This window comes from Podarcis filfolensis (assembly GCF_964270895.1).
Source record: "Podarcis filfolensis genome assembly, chromosome: 14".
NCBI classification, from domain to species: Eukaryota; Metazoa; Chordata; class Lepidosauria; order Squamata; family Lacertidae; genus Podarcis; species Podarcis filfolensis.
This window is the reverse complement of record NC_139616.1, coordinates 30,408,086-30,429,760: the sequence shown is the minus strand read 5'-3', so window position 1 is coordinate 30,429,760 and position 21,675 is coordinate 30,408,086. Positions and strand designations below refer to the sequence as shown.

General features: G+C 40.2%; 3 protein-coding genes across 17 annotated transcripts in view; 2 read left to right on the top strand and 1 right to left on the bottom strand.

Moving 5' to 3' along the window:
* MEIOB (meiosis specific with OB-fold) overlaps positions 1-15,904 on the top strand; it is a 21,480-nt gene extending 5,576 nt beyond the window's left edge. For 12 of the 13 annotated variants that reach the window (XM_083584809.1, XM_083584812.1, XM_083584819.1 and 9 more), the window contains 12 exons: positions 3,238-3,295; positions 4,313-4,444; positions 4,920-4,992; positions 6,323-6,518; positions 9,209-9,309; positions 11,220-11,272; positions 11,377-11,472; positions 12,987-13,088; positions 13,784-13,937; positions 14,325-14,514; positions 14,822-14,908; positions 15,423-15,904. In XM_083584809.1, coding sequence (XP_083440935.1) covers positions 3,238-3,295; positions 4,313-4,444; positions 4,920-4,992; positions 6,323-6,518; positions 9,209-9,309; positions 11,220-11,272; positions 11,377-11,472; positions 12,987-13,088; positions 13,784-13,937; positions 14,325-14,514; positions 14,822-14,908; positions 15,423-15,563 — 1,383 coding nt within the window. In that variant the 3' untranslated portion in view covers positions 15,564-15,904. The remainder of the gene's footprint in view (positions 1-3,237; positions 3,296-4,312; positions 4,445-4,919; positions 4,993-6,322; positions 6,519-9,208; positions 9,310-11,219; positions 11,273-11,376; positions 11,473-12,986; positions 13,089-13,783; positions 13,938-14,324; positions 14,515-14,821; positions 14,909-15,422) is intronic. The other variant, XM_083584813.1, reaches the window with a different exon arrangement.
* Positions 14,823-21,675, top strand: part of LOC310748839 (hydroxyacylglutathione hydrolase, mitochondrial) — a 25,707-nt gene continuing 18,854 nt past the window's right edge. Inside the window, exon 1 of one of the 3 annotated variants that reach the window (XM_083584825.1) lies at positions 14,823-14,908. Coding sequence is in view for 1 of the 3 variants with exons in the window: in XM_083584823.1 (XP_083440949.1) it covers positions 18,983-19,055 (73 nt within the window). In the remaining 2 variants the exon portion in view is untranslated. Of the gene's footprint in view, positions 14,909-18,877; positions 19,056-21,675 lie in introns of those variants that run through there. The other 2 variants (XM_083584823.1, XR_014541377.1) reach the window with 2 other exon arrangements.
* On the bottom strand, positions 15,595-18,856 carry FAHD1 (fumarylacetoacetate hydrolase domain containing 1). The gene is made up of 2 exons (XM_083584829.1): positions 18,721-18,856; positions 15,595-17,690 (listed from the first exon to the last, which is right to left on the bottom strand). The coding sequence occupies exon 2, from the start codon at positions 17,574-17,576 to the stop codon at positions 16,905-16,907; it is 672 nt and encodes a 223-aa protein (XP_083440955.1). The 5' UTR covers positions 17,577-17,690; positions 18,721-18,856; the 3' UTR covers positions 15,595-16,904.

Here is a 21,675-nt window from a genome sequence, read left to right as displayed (position 1 = left end):
GTGCTGCGTGTGTGCACTCACATGCTGATAGCTGTTACATTACAAGTGTTGCCAATGGCCTTGCGTTCCACATCAGTTCAAGTCCACACCCTCCTTCAAAGCCCCTGGCATGGCACAGCTGCATCATGCAGGAGTTGCTGAGCACTGGTACATTTGTACCAACATCTCTAGCTGCCCAATTCACATAGCAGAATCAACTCACAGGACCAGATCAAAGGGATAAGGCAGGAATGGGGAACCTGTAGCCCTTCAGAAGTTGTTGGACTCCAGTTCCCATCAGCCCCAGACAGTGCGGCTAATGGAAATTGATGTTAGGAGCCATAGTATAACAATATTTGGAGTGCCACATGTTTCCCATTCCTGGGATAAGGTGCTATCTTCACCTGGTACAGTAATGATGCTGAGACAATGGCACTGGATCCCATACTTCAATGTTTGCATTGTGGAGGTTTAGCATGACTTAGCAAAACTAAAAAATGTTGCATACAGAATATGGGTGGCAACTACGTACAACACATTGAAAATGTATACCGTATATACGGTAGCTTTATTGTTTTATATTTATACTCTTCTCGCATTCATTTTTGATATAGTAAAAAGAAGTATTATTTTGCAGATGGCTGTACTTGTGCGGGTCCTAAACCTCAGAACAAGACATTTAGTCTGCAGTCGTAAACATGCTAATCTGGGAGAAGTAAGCCTCACTAAACTAAATGAGGCTTACTTCTGAGTTGACATATTTAGGATTGTCATGTTAGTCTCATTACATTCAATGTGGATTACTCTCTCAAGGAAATGTGTGTAGGATTGCAAGCCTAAGGATTATTAAGTATTTTAGGGACCAACAACAGAGTGTTTTGGGCCTGAAACTCAGATGGCTTACTTAAAGTCCTGACAGGGGCAAGAGAAATATATTTGTATCTCCCAGGACTTTACTGTTCATCCTAACACAAATGGCACACATACTACCGTATTGTGAACTCTTTGTTGATTTTAACATAAAATAAGAGTAGTAATTTCCTCCTATCAAAAGTTAAAGAATGTATTACAAGGCCATATATTTCTTCAAGGGATGTTTCTTTGGCACTGAATTGAAAGCACATGAAATATTCTCTTGTGGGGTGGATGTATTTGGCCAAAAGATTTTATTTAGTGTACAGCATTGAGAGTATCAATGTATGTACCAAGCAAGAATTTAATTGTAGTTTTATTTGATAAACAAATAATGCTTTCAATCTGGAAAAGAAATATGGTTTATTTAATGTCAGACATTAAGTAATTCATATTGAAGGAAGCTAGTAGTAGACTTTATAGTGTGTGACTTTATACATGTGAATCAGGAAGTTTTAAACATTTGACGTTTTATTATGTTTTTATATTCTGCTAGAGAAACCCAGCCAGATGGGTGGGGTATAAATAATAAAATTATTATCATTATTATTATTTATAAAATAACTAGCTCCGATAAAATCAATTCTACAACATTATTTCAAATAATATTATATATAACTGAAGCACTATGTTACTGTTTTAAGTTATGTGAATGCCAAAGGTCAAAATGAAGTAAGATGAAGATATAGAGTAAAAATAACGAGTTTGGAAAGTGTCAGCAGAAAATCCTGGCAAATGGACACAGAAGTTTATTTTCTCCTTTTGATTGGTTAAATGGTATGACTAAAATATCTCAGAATTAAGGATATCTAAAAGAGGTTTAGGAATATTTCTCAAGCTTTTAATTTGGAATTATGGAATTTCACTTTGTTAAAAGAGTCAAATAATGTTGTAAATATAAATTTTAAGAAGACTTTGAAATAAATACTATTGTAAGCAGAGTCTTAGAACATATTTGGGATTCCAAGAACCAGCTCTCTATTATCAGCAGAATTATACACAAGATATTCTGCCATTTAATTAAATTACTGTGAGTTAGGAAACGAAACATTTTGAATGCGAATTAATAGAATGCACTTTAAGAAAGCTTTCAAAGACCTGAGGGAATTATATTTCATTGCAAACATACCCTGAGTGAACTTATCCAGATAAATGCTGGAATAGTTTTCTTGCCCCATCTAGTGACTGAAAGGCACATAGAAATCTGCAAGCCTATTTTTCAACAGGTGTTTTGTTCATTCTGTTTTCCGGAAACCCAATTCAAGAATGTAATGTGGTGTGCTGGTTTGGGGGTGGGGTGGGGGGTAAAGCTAAGAGACCTAATGTTTGGAGTCCTTTTAGGATATGACTTCTTATCTTTGGGGTTTTTTTAAACTAAGCCAGCCAGTTCACTAAACATTACAGTGTTATTGTTTCAACACTACTGATACAAATCTGCAAAAGAATGTTTGTTTGGTGGTAGTTGTTGCCTTTAAGCATAGGTATTTCCTCTAAAAGTCTAAATAAATGCATATTTTAAGGGCTTAATGCACAACATACCCAAATTCATTTACTGCTTCCCCATGCACCTACGTTTTTAAAAAGCATAGCAGTTTCTGAGAAAGGGAAAATTCATGTGGAGAAGTGGTAGAAAGGGAAAGTTTATGGAACCCCTACCTTCCTTCTGTGTCACTGTTCACAACTGCCATCTTGGGGAGTTGATTTAGCTTAGCAAAAATGACTGTTGTTTAGCTTAGCAAAAATGACTGTATGTAACATGCAGCTAGCTACCCTGCTGAGAGTTCATGATGGTATTGTAAAAAATAGGAGTTTCTTTAATAGTGAAGAAAAATTGAAATGCTCCTTTTATGCCACTGTGCAGACATGGGAAATCACATGGCCTCCATCTGTCATGGATACTTTAGTTGAGATTCCTGCATTGCAGGGGGTTGTACTAGATGACCCTTGGGGCCCCTTCCAACTCTATAATTCTATGATTTAAATGTCTCAGGAACTTGTACCCTAATTGGTTTGACTTTGACATGCCCTTAGCCTATTCCGCAGTGTGCATAAGCTGCTCACTGCCTGTGTAAGTGACAAAAAGGTATATGTTTTCAGGTAAACATTTTCCTTACAGAGACAGACAGATGTGGGGTCTTTTTATTATTTCCCAGTCTTCATCTTTTAATATATTGAGAAAATCACTTAGGTTGTTAATTTATTGATGCTTCTGTAGAATAAGTGCATTAAAATAGAAAGAGTTAAATATGCTTTTTATTACTGAAGGACAAGAAAGTCTGTGAAATCAAATACATCCTGTACATCTGTATTTGATGTATATATTCTGTAATCTCTTTTTTCCCCCAGAGTATAATTGGTATGGTGATTGGGAAAACAGATGCCAAAGGCTTTCCAGACAGAAAAAGTAAAGTTCTTTTAAGCCACAAATTCTCTTTTTTTCTGGCTCTATCTTCAATCCATGGTTTTTCTAACCAAAAAACATGTGCATCAACTGGTTTTTATGCAAAAACTATATTGAAATTAAAGTGTAGATTAACAAAGCTCTAAGAGAGAGTAACAACATGTTAATTGAAACAAGCATCTTATCAACTTTATCCCTTGCTGAAACCTGGCTTAACATTTTTAAGGGCACCTGCATCTGCTAGGGTTAGTTAACATAGCACTGAATTTCCCACTATTTTGTAAGCATCTGACGATATCTGATGATAGTGGAATATTTCATTCCATGCAAAGTTTTTGCCAAAACAATGAGGCATTTGCACTGCTGGTCTCTGCCTAAACTGCAATTGAACCAGCCATGGCACCATTTTTCTCCCATTCATGAAAATATAATATTTTAATTAAAAAAGGAGTGACCTCTAGTGGTAGTTAATGAGATTGTTCTCCTTTGCTTTATACTAGTTGTAGGGAACTTTTGGCCCTACAGATGTTGCTGAACTACAACTCATTCCCAGCCACTGACCATTTGCTGGGGTAGATGAGAGTTGTAGTTCAGCAACAGCTGTATGGCCCAAGGCTCCCCTCACCTGCTTTATACCTGTTTCTCATTAAGTGATCCTTTGTCCAAATCCAGCTTGTCAAGCTTTTACAGCCACTCCTTTTCCTCTCTTATCATCATTTCTTTGCTGCTGCTGCTGCTGGCACCCCAGCACTGACCTCCATATTTCTTTATCATATCCCATATGCACATCATAAGGGAAAATGGCGGCTGATACTATGGTGATGACAGCCTCCACAACCAATAGGTGTCTGAGACAGATTACAGTTCTGAAGTCAATTTGATTGAGGTGGGCTGTTTTCTGCCATAACTTAACACTGGGCAGAATGTAACAATAAGTACACATAATATTTTCATGTGTCTTACACGGAATTAAAACTTTTAACTGGATTCTAAAACTGTCTCTGTTTCTTGTCACTGCAGATATTGGATCAGAAAGGTACACTTTTAGCTTCACTGTCCGCGATTCGCCATCTTATTTCATAAATGTACATTCTTGGGGAAAAGAGGACTATATTAAATCACTTTCAGAAAGCTTTAGAGTTGGTGACTGTGGTGAGCTGGAGTTTATTCCGAACATATTTCAATTTCAGTATGTTTCCCTCCTCTTTAAATCAGTATAATGTGTTGTGGTCCTAGTGTGTTATCCTTCAAAGAGTTGTGGACTATTTAATTGGAACCAAATTTTTTAGTTAGATTGAGTGAGAGGGGGAAAAGTAAACTAAAAAGAACCAACAAGATTCAGTCTAATAAAGCTGTCATCAAGAGACATGGACTGAAAAAGTAATCTCCCAGATTCCCTCTCAGATGCTAAGTTTTTACTGTTTCAGTCTTCTAAAAATGGTCCATAAATTTAATAATAATAATCCAGCCAGATTTAAGCAGTTAAGGCTGAAATTGTATGCAGGTACCCAGGAGTAAAGCTGACTGAAAACTATTAGAACTGGATTGCCAGTGTCTTGCTGAATGAACTTGTAAGCAGTCATTTAAATCCATACTTATGTGGCTTTCCACTGTTTCCCTTTTATAGTCATAATTGAAAATCCTTTAGTTCAGACAAAAGAGGCTGAAAAGGAAGAAAAATTCAACGCTACAACTCCTAGGTAACTGTAAAGTCAGAATCTTATACCCTAAATAAGACGAAAACATGTATACAAGTGGCATATTCAGATTCTTGACACCAGATGATACAGATGTTACTCTTGAAAAAATTATATAGCTGTCTGGCAAGGGTTTAGTTAGTGTCCTCCACTAATACTACAAAATGACCTGACAGCCAATCAACACCAAACAGTTATCGATTACACATTGTGTCCAGATTTTCACTTTTTGAAATATGGCAATTCTAACATCTCAACACTGAAACTATTGTAATACCCTGTACTGCAGCATAGAAATGAATCTTAAACTCAGGACTCATCCACACTTACCTTTTGCCCTGTGCTTTCTAGGAACAGGTCCACAATTTAAAGTGCTGTATCTGAGCCCCCCCTCCCCTTTTTTTTTTTTTTTTTTTTGCCTTGGCACTTTCCCTGAGAAAACCTGCTCTTTAATGCTTAATCAAAACAAATATCAGTTTGTGTCTTCATAGATTGCCATTTGTTCTGATTCAGCAGTAAAAAGCAGGGTTTCACGGGGAAAGTGCAGGGCAAAAAAGCACGCACAGAGCTTTAAAGCATGGATGCAGCACAAAAGGAAGTGTGGAGGAGTCCTCAGTCGACATATACTAGGTATTATTTGGCTCCATTCAATGTAAGTATATTGGGTAGAAAACTGCGAAAACCCTGCATTTTGCAGTGCCTCACAAACTGAGTAATTGATACATCAAACTGGGGTTCATAGTTAATACCCCAAAATCCAAAATTGTCTGAATCACTTTGAACTGGTGCCCAAGTTTTGCAGTGGTTTTACAGCAGTTGTACTCACACCAACTCTGTGAGACGGAGAGATAGTGAGTGGCCTAAGGTTGGCCCATGGCTATTTGTATAGGGACTCTATCAATTACATCACACTGGTCCTGTATTTGCTGAATTACAGCTTTTTTCAAGTCTTGTTTTGAGCACCCTTAGGTGTTAACGGCTCTTAAAGTACCTTCAGTTACTCACAACAGATAGCTGAATTGCAATGTCAAAAGTATTTCTTATTGCAACACTAAAATATGCAGAACTATCTGCTTCCAGAGCTTAGAGTAGGTTAATCATCCATTTCTCCCCCCCACCCCATGAAGCGGTGTCAGTGTCAACTCTGCCTGCCAATGACTTGACTTGTGTTTGTACAAAGAAGCCACTATTCTCTGGTATCAATTGTAATGTGCTTTTCACAACATCAGTATAACACCAGTATTACAATAACCCATAACAATTCAGAGTTCATAATATAGGAAAAAGCCTTTAGTAGTGATGAGTAAAGTATTGTTTGTGTTGTGCATGTCAGCTGCTACAAACTGCTCCTCAGTGAGAATCATTCCGTGGTTAAAATCTGTCCCCACTATGAAGTTGACACCAAACTACTGTCCCTGTTGAATCTACCTGTGAAGAACCCTCAAGATTTTTACTCTCTGGCAGACATTGCAGCCAATGGACAGAGCCTGGAAGGAAGAATCATTAATATTCTTGCAGCTGTCAAGTCGGTAAGTCAGAAAAACTTTAACATATTGGAGAGCTTCTACTGTAGCCCGGTGGTCAAATTAATTTATGTATAGTTAAGGATTTATTGGACCATCTCTGATTGGAGTTGTCTCCTTTTGTCTTGGTCAGCAGCCAGTTGGCTTGATTTAATGCCAAGGAAGGTTTGCAAGTGATATTAATGAAAAAATTCATAAACAGCACATTTTACAAAGCCTTCATGTCCCTAGGCTGGCACCCTGAAACAGCACAATATAAGGAAGTTTATTTAAAGTCTTTTGACATTCACCCACAGATTAGTTTTTAACTATAAGATTAAGCATGAATGCTAAATTGGTTTATTGATTTAGCACATGTCTCACTGACCCTTCATCTTTGTCCTCTTAAGAAAGTAGGAAGAGCCCTGCTGAATCAGCGCACAGGCCAATCTAGCCCAGCATCCTGTTCTCATAGTAGCCAACCAAATACTTAACGCATGGGTAGGCAAACTAAGACTAGGGGGCCTCATCTAGCCCAATTGCCTTCTAAATCCAGCCCGCAGACAGTCCTGGAATCAGCGTGTTTTTATATGAGTAGAATGTGTCCTTTTATTTAAAATGCATCTCTGTGTTATTTGTGGGTCATAGGAATTCGTTCCTTTTTTTTTCCTTTCCAAAATATAGTCTGGCACACCACAAGGTCTGAGGGACAATGGACCGGCCCCCTGCTGAAAGAGTTTGCTGATCTCTGACTTAAGGGAAGCCCACAAGCATAACATCGGCACAACAGCACTTTTGCCACTGAATAGGAATGTGCTGCCTCCAACAGTGGCGGTTAAACATTGCTGTCATATTAGCATTAAGAACATGAAACACTTTTCTTTCTTACATACTCCATTCAACGAGGGCACAATCCATTAAGAAGTTCTCTTGCACAGGCCCCATTGCAATTAGCAGGACCTATACAATACCATGCTAAATGCCATGGTGATTGCTGTGTGCAGATGCCATCCAAATCTATCAAACTGCGCTACTTACTTGGTATCACAAATCACACGAGTCTATACAAGTTTCTGGCATCTTCAGTTAAAAAAAAAAAAGCTGAGTCTACAAGTGATGAGAAATACCTCTCTCTGCCCAAGAACTTGAACAGTAATTGCTACTCAGAATACACAATACTGGACTATATGGTCCATAGGTCTCACCTGAGTTAGTATAAGGCAGCTTCATATGTTTACCAGAGTGGGGGGTATCTGCAAGTCTCCAGCCTTATGTTCGCCACCAGTTAGTGATTATCTCCTGCAAATATCATTTTTTCCAGCTGATTTTCAAGAATTCAGTTGGGCTTACTTTTTATTTTGGAGACCCAGTTGGAAGAAGGCAGGCAATAAGGAATGAATAACATTTATAGGGAAGAATCAGCAAGCAAAGGGAGGCTTAAGTACCCACTCTTACCCACTGTTATCTCCCCCTATAAGTGCCTCAGAGGAAAACATGGGGTTTGGTAATCTATATGTCTCCTTACAGTGTGCAGTTCTGCCCTTAGAAAGTTGCTATGGTAAATGCTTTTCTACTCTATTGCAAGAGTACTCATGTAGTCTTTTGAATGTAAAAATTCAGTAAACTGGAGCAAAGCTGCTTACTCTCCTTCAGCAATGCCCTACCATTTTGCAAGTCCTTCATTGGATTCATTTTTCTGTAAAGAATGAGGTGCACATGCACACTGAGAGACTTTAATTGCAGCCAGCCCTGCTGAAGTGTTTGTAGTGCGGACCAGTGGTGGAAGCTACCCATTGTGACTGCTGGGGCAGAAGCCAGGGAGGCTAAGAGTAGGCAAAACCAGGGCCAGTGGCAGGCAAACCCAACGCATTGTAGTTTTGTCCCCACCTTCCTCCCTACAAGAGCAATAATGATACTAAGGGGGAAGAAGCTGGCAGCCAATGTCCCCCCCCCCCCGGACCTGTTGTAAGTGCAATTACAAAAGCTGGGCACCACCTCTCTGCCGAGCGGTAGCAAGATTACAGGGGGTTTGAGGCATTCACCCTGGGCTCCTTTGGAGAATTGAAGACATGGTGGATGCTGTTGTACCTTTAAGAAATATGGTTTATCAACATATTTACACATTCACTCTGCATGAAGGGAGTCCAGATTTTACAGCAAGGTCATTTCAAGAGGGGGTTGTTCCCCATAGCAGTATAGCACTGGAGGCAAAAGTATTTCTCCTAGCCAACCTGCCCAAAATGCATCTCAGTCTTTTTTCTCCCTTCCTTTTCCCAGCACACCTTGCTAAAAACACTCTTTTCCTGTCACCCCACACCTAGCTACCCTGGCAATCTGACTACTCAGGCCAAAGATTCCTCTTAGAATGGACCACCAACATCTTTGTCATGTTAATTTCTCTATCCCAGGTGAGGCACTGGCTTGGAAGAAAGCTTAGCCTGTACTTTTCCACTGGCCTCCAGTTCTTCCCTTCAATACTCCAAAAACCAAAATTCTACCATTTATTAATTTCTAGGGTTTGGGGGGGGGCCAATCTATAACACCACAAAGGGAGTCAGGTGGCAGCTGGCTAAGGGCAGAGTGAGGCAGTCTAATAGACCAGACTTCACTGGTGTGGATAGCATAGACATAAATATGGGGATACACTATTGCTTTTGACAAGGTTGGTGTGTGCGCAAGATGAATATTGCAAATCATTTGTTGTGCACTTTACAAAGGTTGGAGAACCAAAGTACTTCACCACTTCGGACAGACGAAAGGGTCACAGATGTGAAGTAAGGCTGTATGATGAAACCGAGTCTTCCTTTGCAATGATATGGTAAGATGTATTCTAAATCACAATCGAACTATACCCATTAATACAAAAATAAGAGGCTACACTGAACGTAAGTACATATTGCTATCATTAATTGAAGCTTCTTATTAATTGTGTGGTGTCTCTGATGATACAGAAGCATTCATTTAATGGCAGCAATATCCATTAACTTCTATAACATACAAGGCTGTCCAATAGAATGGTCTTGAATATATTACCCATTTCTATGAGTTATTGACAATTTCTCCCCTAAGGAGAGGCAGAGTGAAACAAAGCTGCAAATCAATTACAAAAGGTCATGTGGAGATGAGGAAATAAAAGAAGCCATTTAGTCAGTCAGACCACTGATGATCATTCCTTTTCAAAGCAACATTTTGTCAAGTAGCAACTATAGATTAACCTTTGCGTAAATGCTTATCATCAAGACTTTTATACATTAAAAATGCTTCAAAAAATTTCTGGGAGAACATGTAGCAAATACTGTATTAAGAATGTAAGAGGAGCCCTGGTTAAGATTTCTCTTTCAAGAGAAAACTAAATAAACACCACTGCTCTTTTAGAAAAACCAGATTACCTAGACAGAGAGGGAAGAATCTGGATAGAAAAAGAGCTTTTAATTTTTCAGTCCTTCTTGTGTCTGGGCCAAGTGACATTTCCATGTTCTGAAGCCACAAGGCACAATTTAGTAGTTGTGATGTGCAAGTGCTCCTGCTGTTCCAATATGCAGATAAAGTTCAATGAGCATAGAAGGTGCTCTCATCTTCATCAGCTAGTGAACATTCTGGGAACATACATTTTCATAGACGAGAATGGAAAGCTTCTGCATGTGTGGGGATTTGAATTTGAATTTTGAAACAAGCTTTATTCTGGTTGCGCACACTCAACACATAAATATAGGTTAACATTTCAAGAACTGAAATGTAAGTTGAGAATGTAAATTGGTTAGGTGCAGAGCAACTGCTGCTATGCATGAGACATCCTGCTGCATGCAAGACTGACATCTGAATCCACAAGTATTATAATTTTGCTCACTTTCCCTTAGTCACTCAGCCACTTGGTCACAGCCATGATGCTTTTAGTATAGTTTTGACCTGTGCTCTTATGCTTATACAGTCTGGGTTCAGCATATGCCTCATAAACAAGGGATTCCCTGCTCCAGGTGTCAACCTCTTATAAATAGGACCTCCACACTGGCTCTGCAATTCCCTTCCTGAGTGCTTTTGACTGCTTGTTTTCAGAGGCAGAGTAAGATATATCTGTTTAGCAATTTGCTCAGCACCTATTCTGCCTTAAACCAAAGGAAAAGCAGTGCCCAACCTGGTGATTACAGAATGAACAATGCAAGTAGGGGACTGCAACCTAAGATGGGGAAAAGGTGGTGGTAAGGAACACTGAGGCACTTTAAATGAATTCATATCTCCAGGGCCTGATGAGCTACTGCAATGTGCTCTACATGGGGCTACCTTTGAAGGTGACTCAGAAACTACAACTAATACAGAATGCAGCTAGGACCTGAACCAATGGATCCAAGTTACAAGAAAGAAGATCCTGATTAAATTCAGAGAGAACTTTCTGAAAGAGCTGTTTGACAGTGGAATAAACTTCCACAAGAGGGGGTGGAATCTCTTTCCTAGGAGGGTTTTAAGCAGAGGTTGGATGGTCATCTGCCACGTATGTTTTAGTTGAGATTCCAGCATTGCAGGGCGTTGGACTAGATGATCCTTGGGGTACTTTCCAACTCTACAATTCTATGATTCTTTGACATTTGTTACTTTTTATATTGTTGTATCATTTTAATATTTGGAAGTTGCCCTGATACAAGAGTGTCAATATATTCTGTCAACACAAATAGAAAATATTAACATTTTAAACAAATAAACATTTGTATTAATTGAATGCTGCTATTTTTCTAGCTGGGACAATGAATCTATCCAGCTTGCACAGAGCTGGATGCCACGAGAAACAGGTACTTCTCAGTTTTTTATATATAGTATTTTTGCTGAGGTTATCACTAGTGTAAAGCTTTGCCTGTAATAACAAAATAATAATAAATAATATTTTTCTTCCCAGTAATATTTGCATCAGATGTAAGAATAAATTTTGACAAATTTAGAAATTGCATGGTTGCAACTGTACTCTCAAAATCCATCATTACTACTAATCCCGGTAAGACACAATTCTAAAACCTTGTTAAATTGTCATAGAATGCCTTATATTATCCTAAAGCTTTTATTGAAAATTTATCTATTTATTTAATATATTTATTCTCTCAAGTTGGTATTCAGGGCAGCTTAGAACATTAAAATATGATGGCTTAGGACTTAACGCAGTTCTACTTGTTTAAAACCTACAGAATAATTCCCTGCCCATTTGCAACATTGAGTTTCTTTATGGCAATAGTTTAATACCACCTGTGTTTTACTAAGTGCCCAGCTCTATATCTATCAGTACTTTCTTTTTTCTTCTTTGTACATTTCAAAAGTTCCATCTGTACTTCTATTTCCTCCTAAACCCTCACCTGTGTTCAGTCTATGATCCTTATCTATTGACAATGCTACAATCCATCCTGCTGAACAGACACAAAGCCTTGGCTTTCTTTAATTTTCCTTTATTCCCCATATTTAGTCCATTCTATGTCATTATCATCCTCACACTACTCAGCCATCTGGCGATTTGCTCCTTCATTCATTCACTCACTCTTGGAGCTACCTCCTAAAAAAATGAGATGCCACTTCCCCCTTTTCCTTCAAAACCCATCTTTTATAAAGCTTTTGGTAGAACTCCTAGTCCCAATGCCGTGCTGTAAACTAAGTACTTAATAGAAACATTTTCTGTTCCTGTTTACCCCTGCCTCCATTTCTTTCTTCTCCCGTTTGTCTCTCCCTGTGATGAATTGTAGATTGCAAGTATTCTGAGCAGTACCCTGTCCTCTTGTCCTCTGTAAGGCACCATACACATTGATGATGCTCTATGTATATATAAATATTTGTAAAGAAAATACGTGCCTTCATTACATATCTTTAGGTCCCAGGCAAAAACATTTTGCTTTTCCCAGGCCTTTGCCTAATTAAACAATCTATGGCCTTTTAAACTAGGACGGGGTATTTCTCCTTTGTTATTATGTATATTTGTGTTTTTATACTGTAAACTGCACTGTATACTTAACTTGCTTACTTACTGAGTCCCACATGTCCTTATTAAAAAGGATATAATATATTATGACTGGGAAAGACCTCTGCCTATAACAATGGAGGGCTACTTCCAGAAAGATTATTCTGGGATAGATGGTATCTCAATGTATGATCTTAAGGCACATGAGGCCACCACCTTGCTGAAGCTAAGCAGGTCTGGGTCTGACCCTGGAGTCCATGACAGAAGAAAGGTGGAATATATGTGTAAGAAAATACATTAATGGATCATCCACCTGCTTTACTATAAGGTGGTCTTATAGGTTTCATTTCTATCAACACAATCCTATATGTGTTAATTCAGACGTAAATCCTGTTGACATCAATGGACCGAATGCCTTGTGTGTAAAGAATTACAGCAATGTCTTTTCTGTAGCAGACATCAACCAAATACATGGAGCTAACCATTTAGCTAAAAAATCTCCCACAAACTATTTTGGCATTACGCAAGTTTACCTTTATTAATACTGCTTTGAAAAATATTTTTTCAAGATACACCAGAAGCAATCAATCTACACAACTTTATAAGAGAAAGTGCAGAAATGTTAGATTTGGATGATGAAATGGGAGATCATTTCAGAGATTCCATAAATGGTGAGTGTTTACCAAGTAGTCCTTTAATCTGATAGAAATATATTTTTTAAAATTAAAAAATTGTCCAGTAGCACCTTAGAGACCAACTAAGTTTGTTCTTGGTATGAGCTTTTCTGAGGTTGATGGACTTCCATTTCATGCAGCTCAATGTGGTGCCTTCCATGGTTCTAGAATCAGGTATCTGAATCTAGACTGCTATATATTGCTTAGATTTACCCTTCTAAATGCAAACAGTTCTCAGAACACAGGCTAACTTTTTTGCTTACTTTTTTTTTTAAGGACAGCATGTATTCAAAGTTATTGCCACATACTTCAGAGGCAAATGTATGTTAAAAGTTCTCATGTACAATCCATTTGATGCTGCGTGCCATTCTGAGAACTATTAACTGGGAAGTATGCTATAAACAGGGAAGTGTTCAGCGATCATGGCTCAGAGAATAAAGAGTGCACTTCAGTCTGGGAAATCATAAAAATTAATTAAAGTTTAACTGTTCTGGTTATAATACAAATGAATAACAGAGTCTTTTCTGTCCAATGGCATATTATGATTTTAAATGTTTTTTTTCTTATGGTAAACTATATTTTATTGAAGTCCAAAGTCCACTAGTCAGTGGGAAGTTTTTTTCTGTCTTTAAACTTCAGATCAAGTCCCTTTTTAAAAAGACAATCTTACTTTCCCCCCCTGTTATCTTTAGTACAGGCAATAGTTGATGTTTATACAGTGGAGCAATTAAAGATGAAACCTTTGCAAAATGAGGGAAAATCAGAACCTTTCTATGGCATTATTTTTGCCTACATTTCTATGCTGAATATTGATAATGAGACAACTAAAATAATACGAAACAGATGGTAAGCACCTCATTAAGTGTCCCGGACATTTATCCTGCTCCTCACTCCCATTCCAAATCAGCTTGAAAAACTTCCATCTCTCTATTCCTCAAACCACTTTTTCCTCCTAACTCAGCATCAAAGCCTTTTCTGAAGTACTCTAACCTTATCTAACTTGCATGTCCAAAGATTCTTTGCTCTTCAGCCATCCTTCTTTCTTGCCTTTGAGCCAAGATAGCATGTGTATTCTATATTATACATTCTATTATTGTACACTCATAATTAAACAAGAAGCATATAAAAACAATGTGACAATTTCATCAGATATAATGAATAGGTATGTTAGATGCGTAATAACTAAACACACGTTCATTCATTTAAAATCTTGCCCTCTTTTCTTTTCTGCAGTAGTAAGTGCCACTATGTGGTCAATGAAGGAACAAACTCATGCTCCTTCTGTAGCAGCTTTGTCTCCTCCTCAGATGCCACACTACTCTTTGCCAGCTTTGATGTACTAGTTGATCTGACAGACCACACAGGCACTCTCCATTCTTGCAATCTCTCAGACACAGTGGCTGAAGAAGCTTTAGGCTGCACGGTAAGAATGTATTAGAAATAGATCTCTTCTACTCAGGTTTATGGTTCAGGTTGTGTTTAGCACCAATCGAGAGCCTGAGGTTTAATGCATTGCACCAGTACTGCATCTGATGAAATAGACTCTAGCCCCCCAAAAGTTATGCTGCAATAAATTTACTGATCTTTCAAGGCCCTTCAAGGCTTGCTTGGTTTTGCTGTGAACCTACTGTATGTATGCACTTCTGAAAACACTCATCTTCCTTTTGATTCATGCTTCACTTCATGCTTGTGTGCATTGCGTACCAATTAAGTTGTGGTCACTCCATTAGGTCCAGGAGTTCCAGACTCTGACAGAGGCTCAAAAAACAGCCCTAAAATGGCACCTTCTTCTAGAACGAAGCAAAATTTATTTTAAAGTAAGTATAGAAATAAGGAAATACACACCTAAATGAGAACCATTCTCCATGACAACCCTCACCCTATTAACATCTTCTGAGGAATCCATTATCAAAGTTTCTTTTAGTGAATCAAGAACTGAGATTTGAAAAAGGTGTTTTCTATGATTGCCAATAATATAGATCAGTTTATCCAGCAAGTTCTGCAGGAGGCAACACCAACCAACTTTGGAGGGGCAGATGGGGGAATTGTCAGCTTGTACATTTTCTGGTAGATAACAAATTTCTGCATGTAACTGTTCATCCAAGCGGATGAAGTTAAAAGTAGATGGTGTGTGTGTGCGCGCGAAGATTTTCTGTGAGAAAACCAGGTCAGAAGGACTAATAGCCCTCTCCTGCCCATCTTCTCCTTCAAACTGCCACTGCACAACATAATATGTAGTTCTAAATTTATATAAAGTTGCATTATCTTCTTGAAAACTGTATTTTTGGAGAAGTATTTTTTTTTTAAAAAAAATCTAATTTACTTCTATAGGTTATTATTTCGCCCAATGCACGAACCGGACTGAGAGTTAGTTTGCTTTCTTGCAAACTAGCAGATCCTGTGGAGGCCAGTCAAAACCTGCCTGGAAAAGACCTACCTTGCCCAGCTTCAGAACAGCTGGAAGGAGTCTAAGTTGTTGTAACATGGTGAATTTACATCTTGGGGGGGGGGGCGTTGCATTCTCATTGCAAAGATGCTAGAAAGTGTGCTTTATCATTCATGTTTTAAAACTGTGTACTATCATTTAAGGAAGAGTTTACCTTAGTCCATCCTTCACCAAATTGGTGTCCAGCTCCCATCAGTTGGAACTGATGAGAGACCTAGTCCAAAACATGGTGGATTTACAAGGCTCGCAAAGGCAGCCTTAGTCTGACTCAAGAGACCTAGATATACTATCTACATTCTTTTTAAAACAAAGTTTTCATTCCATGTATAACATATTTGAGTAAAAATATACTTATGAAATTAAAAAATTTTCTGCAAGCCTATTTCTTTCAATTTTATATTATATGAAAAGCAGGAACTGTGTTCTGTGGGATTTCAGACAAAATAAGATTAAGTACATTGAACACTATAAATGCCAAGTTTTTTTATTTCACAGACAACAGTCACATGATACAGTGTGTCTGAAATTTACTGAGGCAAGCAGATAGAAGTTTTGTTTTATTTACACCTTAGTATACAGTTGCATCAGACTTCATTACAAAATATATTCTAAATTTCACCATATTTCCATTTTGTATGTGTATATTTTAATATAATTTTCCCTGTTGAACTCTATAAAAGCAGTCTAGTCTGGTAGAAAAGAATAATTCTTACATTCTTTGGCTGCGCTTTTCAGAAAGGCCACACAATCGTTTATGATGACAAGTATAAGCCACAGTGAGTATAAGCTTGCACGTTCCCCCCTCTTCCTATGGCACGTCCCTCAAGAATTTGGAAGCTTTCACTTTCAAACCATAGTTTAGTGTGTTGTCTGAACCACATGTTAATGTTAACTATTGTTTGTTTAAAAAAACCCAGCTTCATAACCTATGGTTTGGAGTGTGCTTTGTTCAACAAACCATAGTTAAGATTAACCAGTTTTGGGGGGTCTGGATGACAGCAAGCTGCAGTTAATCTAAACTGAAAGTGAACTACTTGATGCTACGCCAGAACCAAAGAGGAGAGCAAAGAGTGTACAAGCCTGAGGCTTGCTGTGACTTGTCCTTCTTATGCTAGGGCGTAGTGTGATGCCTGAACACTGTGAATATATTAAATGCCCAACAAGATGGGCTCTCAGCCCTTTTCTCACTCTCTCTGTCAATGTGGAAGAAACTTGAACCTGAATGAGGAGAAAGCCAGTTTTACTTGGTTGCTATATCAGAAGAATCTAAGCTCCCAATCTCTCCTGTCCCACAGGAAAGGAATGGTTTAGTGTCCCTTTGCTCTACAGTTTGAATCTGCTCTTAAGGTAAAAGGAAACATCCCCTATCAAGGCCGGCATTTCTGCCGAACTACTTGAAACCGCATGCTCAGCACCCCCTGGATCCCAGCTTCTATTTCATCATTCTCTTGCAAAGCAGAAACCCCTTTTGGGGTTCCTGTTAGGATGACATCCCCTTCTTCCAGCGTGACAATTCCACTGATGTAGCTGATGATATAGGGGATAGAGAAGATCATGTCTGATGTATCTCCTTCTTGCCGCATCTCCCCATTTACCTTTAGCCAGATCTTCAGCTGGTGTGGATCTGGGACTTTCTCTTTGGGCACAAAGTCACTGACTGGACAGGAGGTATTAAACCCTTTGGCCATTGTCCAAGGAAGCCCTTTCTTCTTGCATTCTTCTTGGGTATCCCTGGCTGTCATGTCCAAGCAGAGGGCATAGCCTGCCACATGGTCCATTGCTGTTTTCTGGGAAACTGCCTGGGCTCTCTTCCCAATCACCACCCCAAGTTCCACTTCATGGTGCAGCTTATTACAGTAGTAGGGCTGGATGATGGGAGAGCCTTCCCTGACATAGGCGGATGATGGCTTGAGAAAGAAGAGCGGCTCAGTTGGGAGGGTGTTCTTTAGCTCTTTGGCATGCTCTGCATAATTCCTCCCCACACAGATTATGTTCTTGCCCCACTCCCAGAACCTGGCCAAAGGCTTTGAAGAAGTCATTTCCCCCTCTCAACAATTCTACTTCTGCAGGACAATGAGCTCTGAGCAGGGCAGCTAGAACTTTGCTGCAACAGACGCAATTTCTTCACTTCAATCTGGCTGCTTGCTTCTCAGCTTGGGGAGAAAAATAAAACAAAGATCTGTGGGTAAAACTCATACATTTCCATCCCATTCAGCTTCTTTTGCTACCAGAAATTCTCAATACAGCTGTCAAGCCCATTCTTTGTATTTTCACAATGCATTAGCCTCATTCACACATAATACTAAGCCAAACTATAGTTTAGCATGAACGAGCAAGGATGAAGTCCAAAGTGAGAAAATCCTAGCCACTTAGCTACTTCCCCAACATACTACCTAAGACATGGTGTGGCTTAGCATGATGTCCGAACCCAGGCTTGTGGTGTTTCCCTCAAACAATCCATGAGCAGTTGGCAAAAAACACATTGGTTACAGTTCATGGTTTGCTTGAAGCGAGACAAATCATCACCCCAGGTTCAAACGTTACACAAAGCCATGGCACGAAAGGAACAGAAGGAGCAAGGCAGGCACAATTTTCTCACTGCACCAGACACTTGCTCATTCACATCTTAGCTTAGCAAACCAGACTGTAATAATCACTAGTAGATTGTAAGTGCAGGAACATGGGTGAAAGTTTGAGACTCCCTGTTTTATGGCTGTCCAGCTCAGATTCCTGTCACCTGGCATCAGTTTGTCAGTCACAGATCCTAAGCAAGGCAAGTAGAACTAGAACATCTCCAAATATAACAGCATGAGCATAGCCATTATTTTTTGGGGGGCAGGCCTTTTGTTGGGGGGGCAGGACCACAGTTTGCTATGTATTTTTATTGATTTTTATTTATTGGGGGGCAGCTGCCCCTCCCTGTCCCCACTTCACTACACCCATGTATAATAGTCACAATAAGAAAAAAAATATTCTGTCCCTCGAGTCCCCCTGCCCACACAGTTGAGATCTACTTCCCTAAACAGGGGCACTCTGCGTGCACTCAAAGACTCGTTATTTCTGTTGTTATACCATAGCAAGGCCTAGCTCAACCGTTTACCCTTTGCCGCCTCCGCCGTCAGATACTTCTGCAAGGGCAGTCTCATTTTCTAACGGAGAGGCGCCCGCTGCAATCCTGCTTACCTTTTACAGTCACACATCCCTAAAAGAGAAGAGCCGCCACTCTACTGCTCCCGTCTCGCTTTTTTTGCAAGGACGTCAGCCTGTCCTCCAAATGTATAAACGCCCCGCCCGGCTCAGAGTCCGGGGAAGCGATTGGCTGGCTGAGACGGGTCAGGGGCCAAAGGGAAAGGGGCTGGAAGGCATCTGCACCAAACAGATCGCCCGGCCGGTGCTTGTGTAAGGGGGCGCGGAGGGTGCCTGGTTGCAGCCTCCGCCTTGGACCATGGTCTGCGGGGGCGGAGGGAGGATCGGCGCCGCTGCCGCAGCCGCTGTGTTGTTCTTGGGGCTCCGATCGGGTAAGTGGAGCCGCAGCAGAAGGAAGTGTCGCCTCCCCTTAACATTGCAGGGTTTGGAGCGCCGTTATCTTGTTAAAAGTTGTTACTGAAAAAGCGCCTTTTTCGGTGAGGATCCTCTTGCAGCTGCTCTTGGACGTGTCCTTTATTGGAGGGGGAATCTTCCGCTCTGCGGACACCCCTAGCTCGTCAAGCCGCTCGTTTTCCTTCTGGTCGCCCGCAGAGCACGAATTGCAAACCGCATGAAATCTCTTGCATGGCACTCGGCTTTTAAATGATGAGTTAAAAAATAAGTTAATCTTCACTGAAAGGCATTAGACCCTCAAATCTCTTCAGACCCCCCCCCTAAACCCAGTCTGGAATATAGACACACTTTCTCAGGACATATTTACAGTGCGCGCATACTGGTATCTATTTATAGCTATTCCTTTTCGCTGGGAATTGTCTTGTGGGTGCGGAGGCTGCAGATCTCTAACTGAGAATCTGGGCGACCTGGATGAAGTAGAACCCCCCTTGGGGAGTATCTATAACACTTCGACGAATATAGAACGTGTATAGCATACAGCAGGCATCCCCAAACTCGGCCCTCCAGATGTTTTGGGACTACAATTCCTATCATCCCTGACCACTGGGCCGAGTTTGGGGGTGCCTGGCATACGGTGTAGACACACACGCATTCTCTCTCCTTTCTTCCACCTTCTCTTTCATTTTATTATACGTAGCAAAAGTGGTGTCGCTGGTGCAATGACGTTTGAGTGAGACTGACCCACAAGTTGCTAAATGTCTTGGCAGTGGGGGGCAGTCAGCAGCTGAAGGCCCCTGAGGCCATATTCCCCTCCAAACTCCCGAGGGCTTAAGTTACCAGCCTCAATAGACACAGGGTGGAGGCGAGTGGTTGAACAGGAATTAGCTCAGCCTTATTTCTCAACTGGGTGGCGCTGTGGGTTAAACCACAGAGCCTAGGACTTGCCGATCAGAAGGTCGACTGGTGAGCTCCCATTTCTCGGTTCCTGCTCCTGCCAACCTAGCATTTTGAAAGCACGTCAGAGTGCAAGTAGATAAATAGGTACCGCTCCGGCGGGAAGGTAAACGGCATTTCCGTGCGCTGCTCTGGTTCGCTAGAAGCAGCTTTGTCATGCTGGCCACATGACCCGGAAGCTGTACACCAGCTCGCTCGGCCAATAAAGCGAGATGAGCGCCGCAACCCCAGAGTCGGCCACGACTGGACCTAATGGTCAGGGGTCCCTTTACCTTTACCTTTATTTCTCAACCAGGTGTCCTCCAGTTGTTTTGGACTACAACTCCCATCAGCCCCATACAGCAAGCACGTAGGATACCATGGCTAATGGGAACACAGTCATGCTTGGCTGGGGCTGATGGGAGTTGTAGTGTAAAACTGCTGAAGGGCAGCAGATTTGGGTAAAACTGCAACAAGGCGTCACCAAGCCAGAGTGAAAATGAGCTGCAACAAAATTGGATGGGCTTTCCTGTCTTGCCACTCAAAAAGTCTGAAATCGTGTTTTGACATTAAACAAAACTTAGTCTGGTGTCTCTTGATTGTATGGGAATGCATGACATCTCATCAAGCTGTCATCTGTGAAGTATTAAATGCTATTTCACATTATCTCTCAATCACATGCCAGCTATCAAATATCCCTGGCCTCTACATACTATTGCATGTTTATAATTGGACAGTGTCTATTGCATGTTAGCCTCTAAATGATGTCAAGTACCATAGAGGTACTTAATATCTGGATAATATTCAAGAGCAAATTTCATAAAAGAGTATTTTGAAAAGGAAACTAATTTCAGTTCTGAAAGATATTAAATATGGAGGAGAAGAGCAAAGTAGGTTTAAGGAGACAAGTGGATGCTTACAAAGTGCTTTGTAGAATAGTGGAGCTATTTCTCAGGGTGGGGGTACATGCCTGTATCCTGAAGGAAGGAATCGTTTATCATCTTACAGTTTGATAAACAAAATCTGCTGCCCATTGTAAGATGGAAAGGTAGCTCTAATATTGTCCTTTTTATTGAATTTGGGAATGTGGAACTCACCGTGCGCTCTGTTCTTCTTCTTTGGCAATCACTCGTAGCGGACTAAGATTGTCTTCCATGAATATGGTCTTAACAGTGTGTCCATAAGTGACTGTGGAGGCCAATTCTGGATCCACATGTCCTTTCCACAATAGGGACTTAGGTTTCCCGATGGGAGTTGATCACAGTGAGGATTTTCAAAATGTGCCTTCCTCTTAGCTCCTTTCTTCATTTCGTCCTGAGTTTGTGCTTCTTCAAAGTCTTTGGTAGAGGCTATTCTCCCATTGGAGTTCTTGCAGGCCAGTGTTTGTAGGTGTGCTCTGTTACTGTAACACAGACCACATAACACATGATGCAACAAGGAGTTCATGTGAACTTCCAGTAGCAAAATTGCACCAGAGAAGAGACAGACTTGGTTAAAATGAGGCAAAGTGTCTGTGTTCAAAAAGTCTTTAAAAAGTCTTTATTAAATAATGTTTTTAAAATCCACTTGATTGTAAAAAGACTCCTTCAAAGTAATTTACAAAAAAACCACGACAATTTTCAATGTGAAAAATTAACAATAACCGTTTGAAACTTCCAGAAAGTT

Excerpts from the sequence above, each read along its gene's own strand:
- FAHD1 (XM_083584829.1), bottom strand. The coding sequence starts at position 17,576 with ATGACTTCTTCAAAGCCTTTGGCCAGGTTCTGGGAGTGGGGCAAGAAC.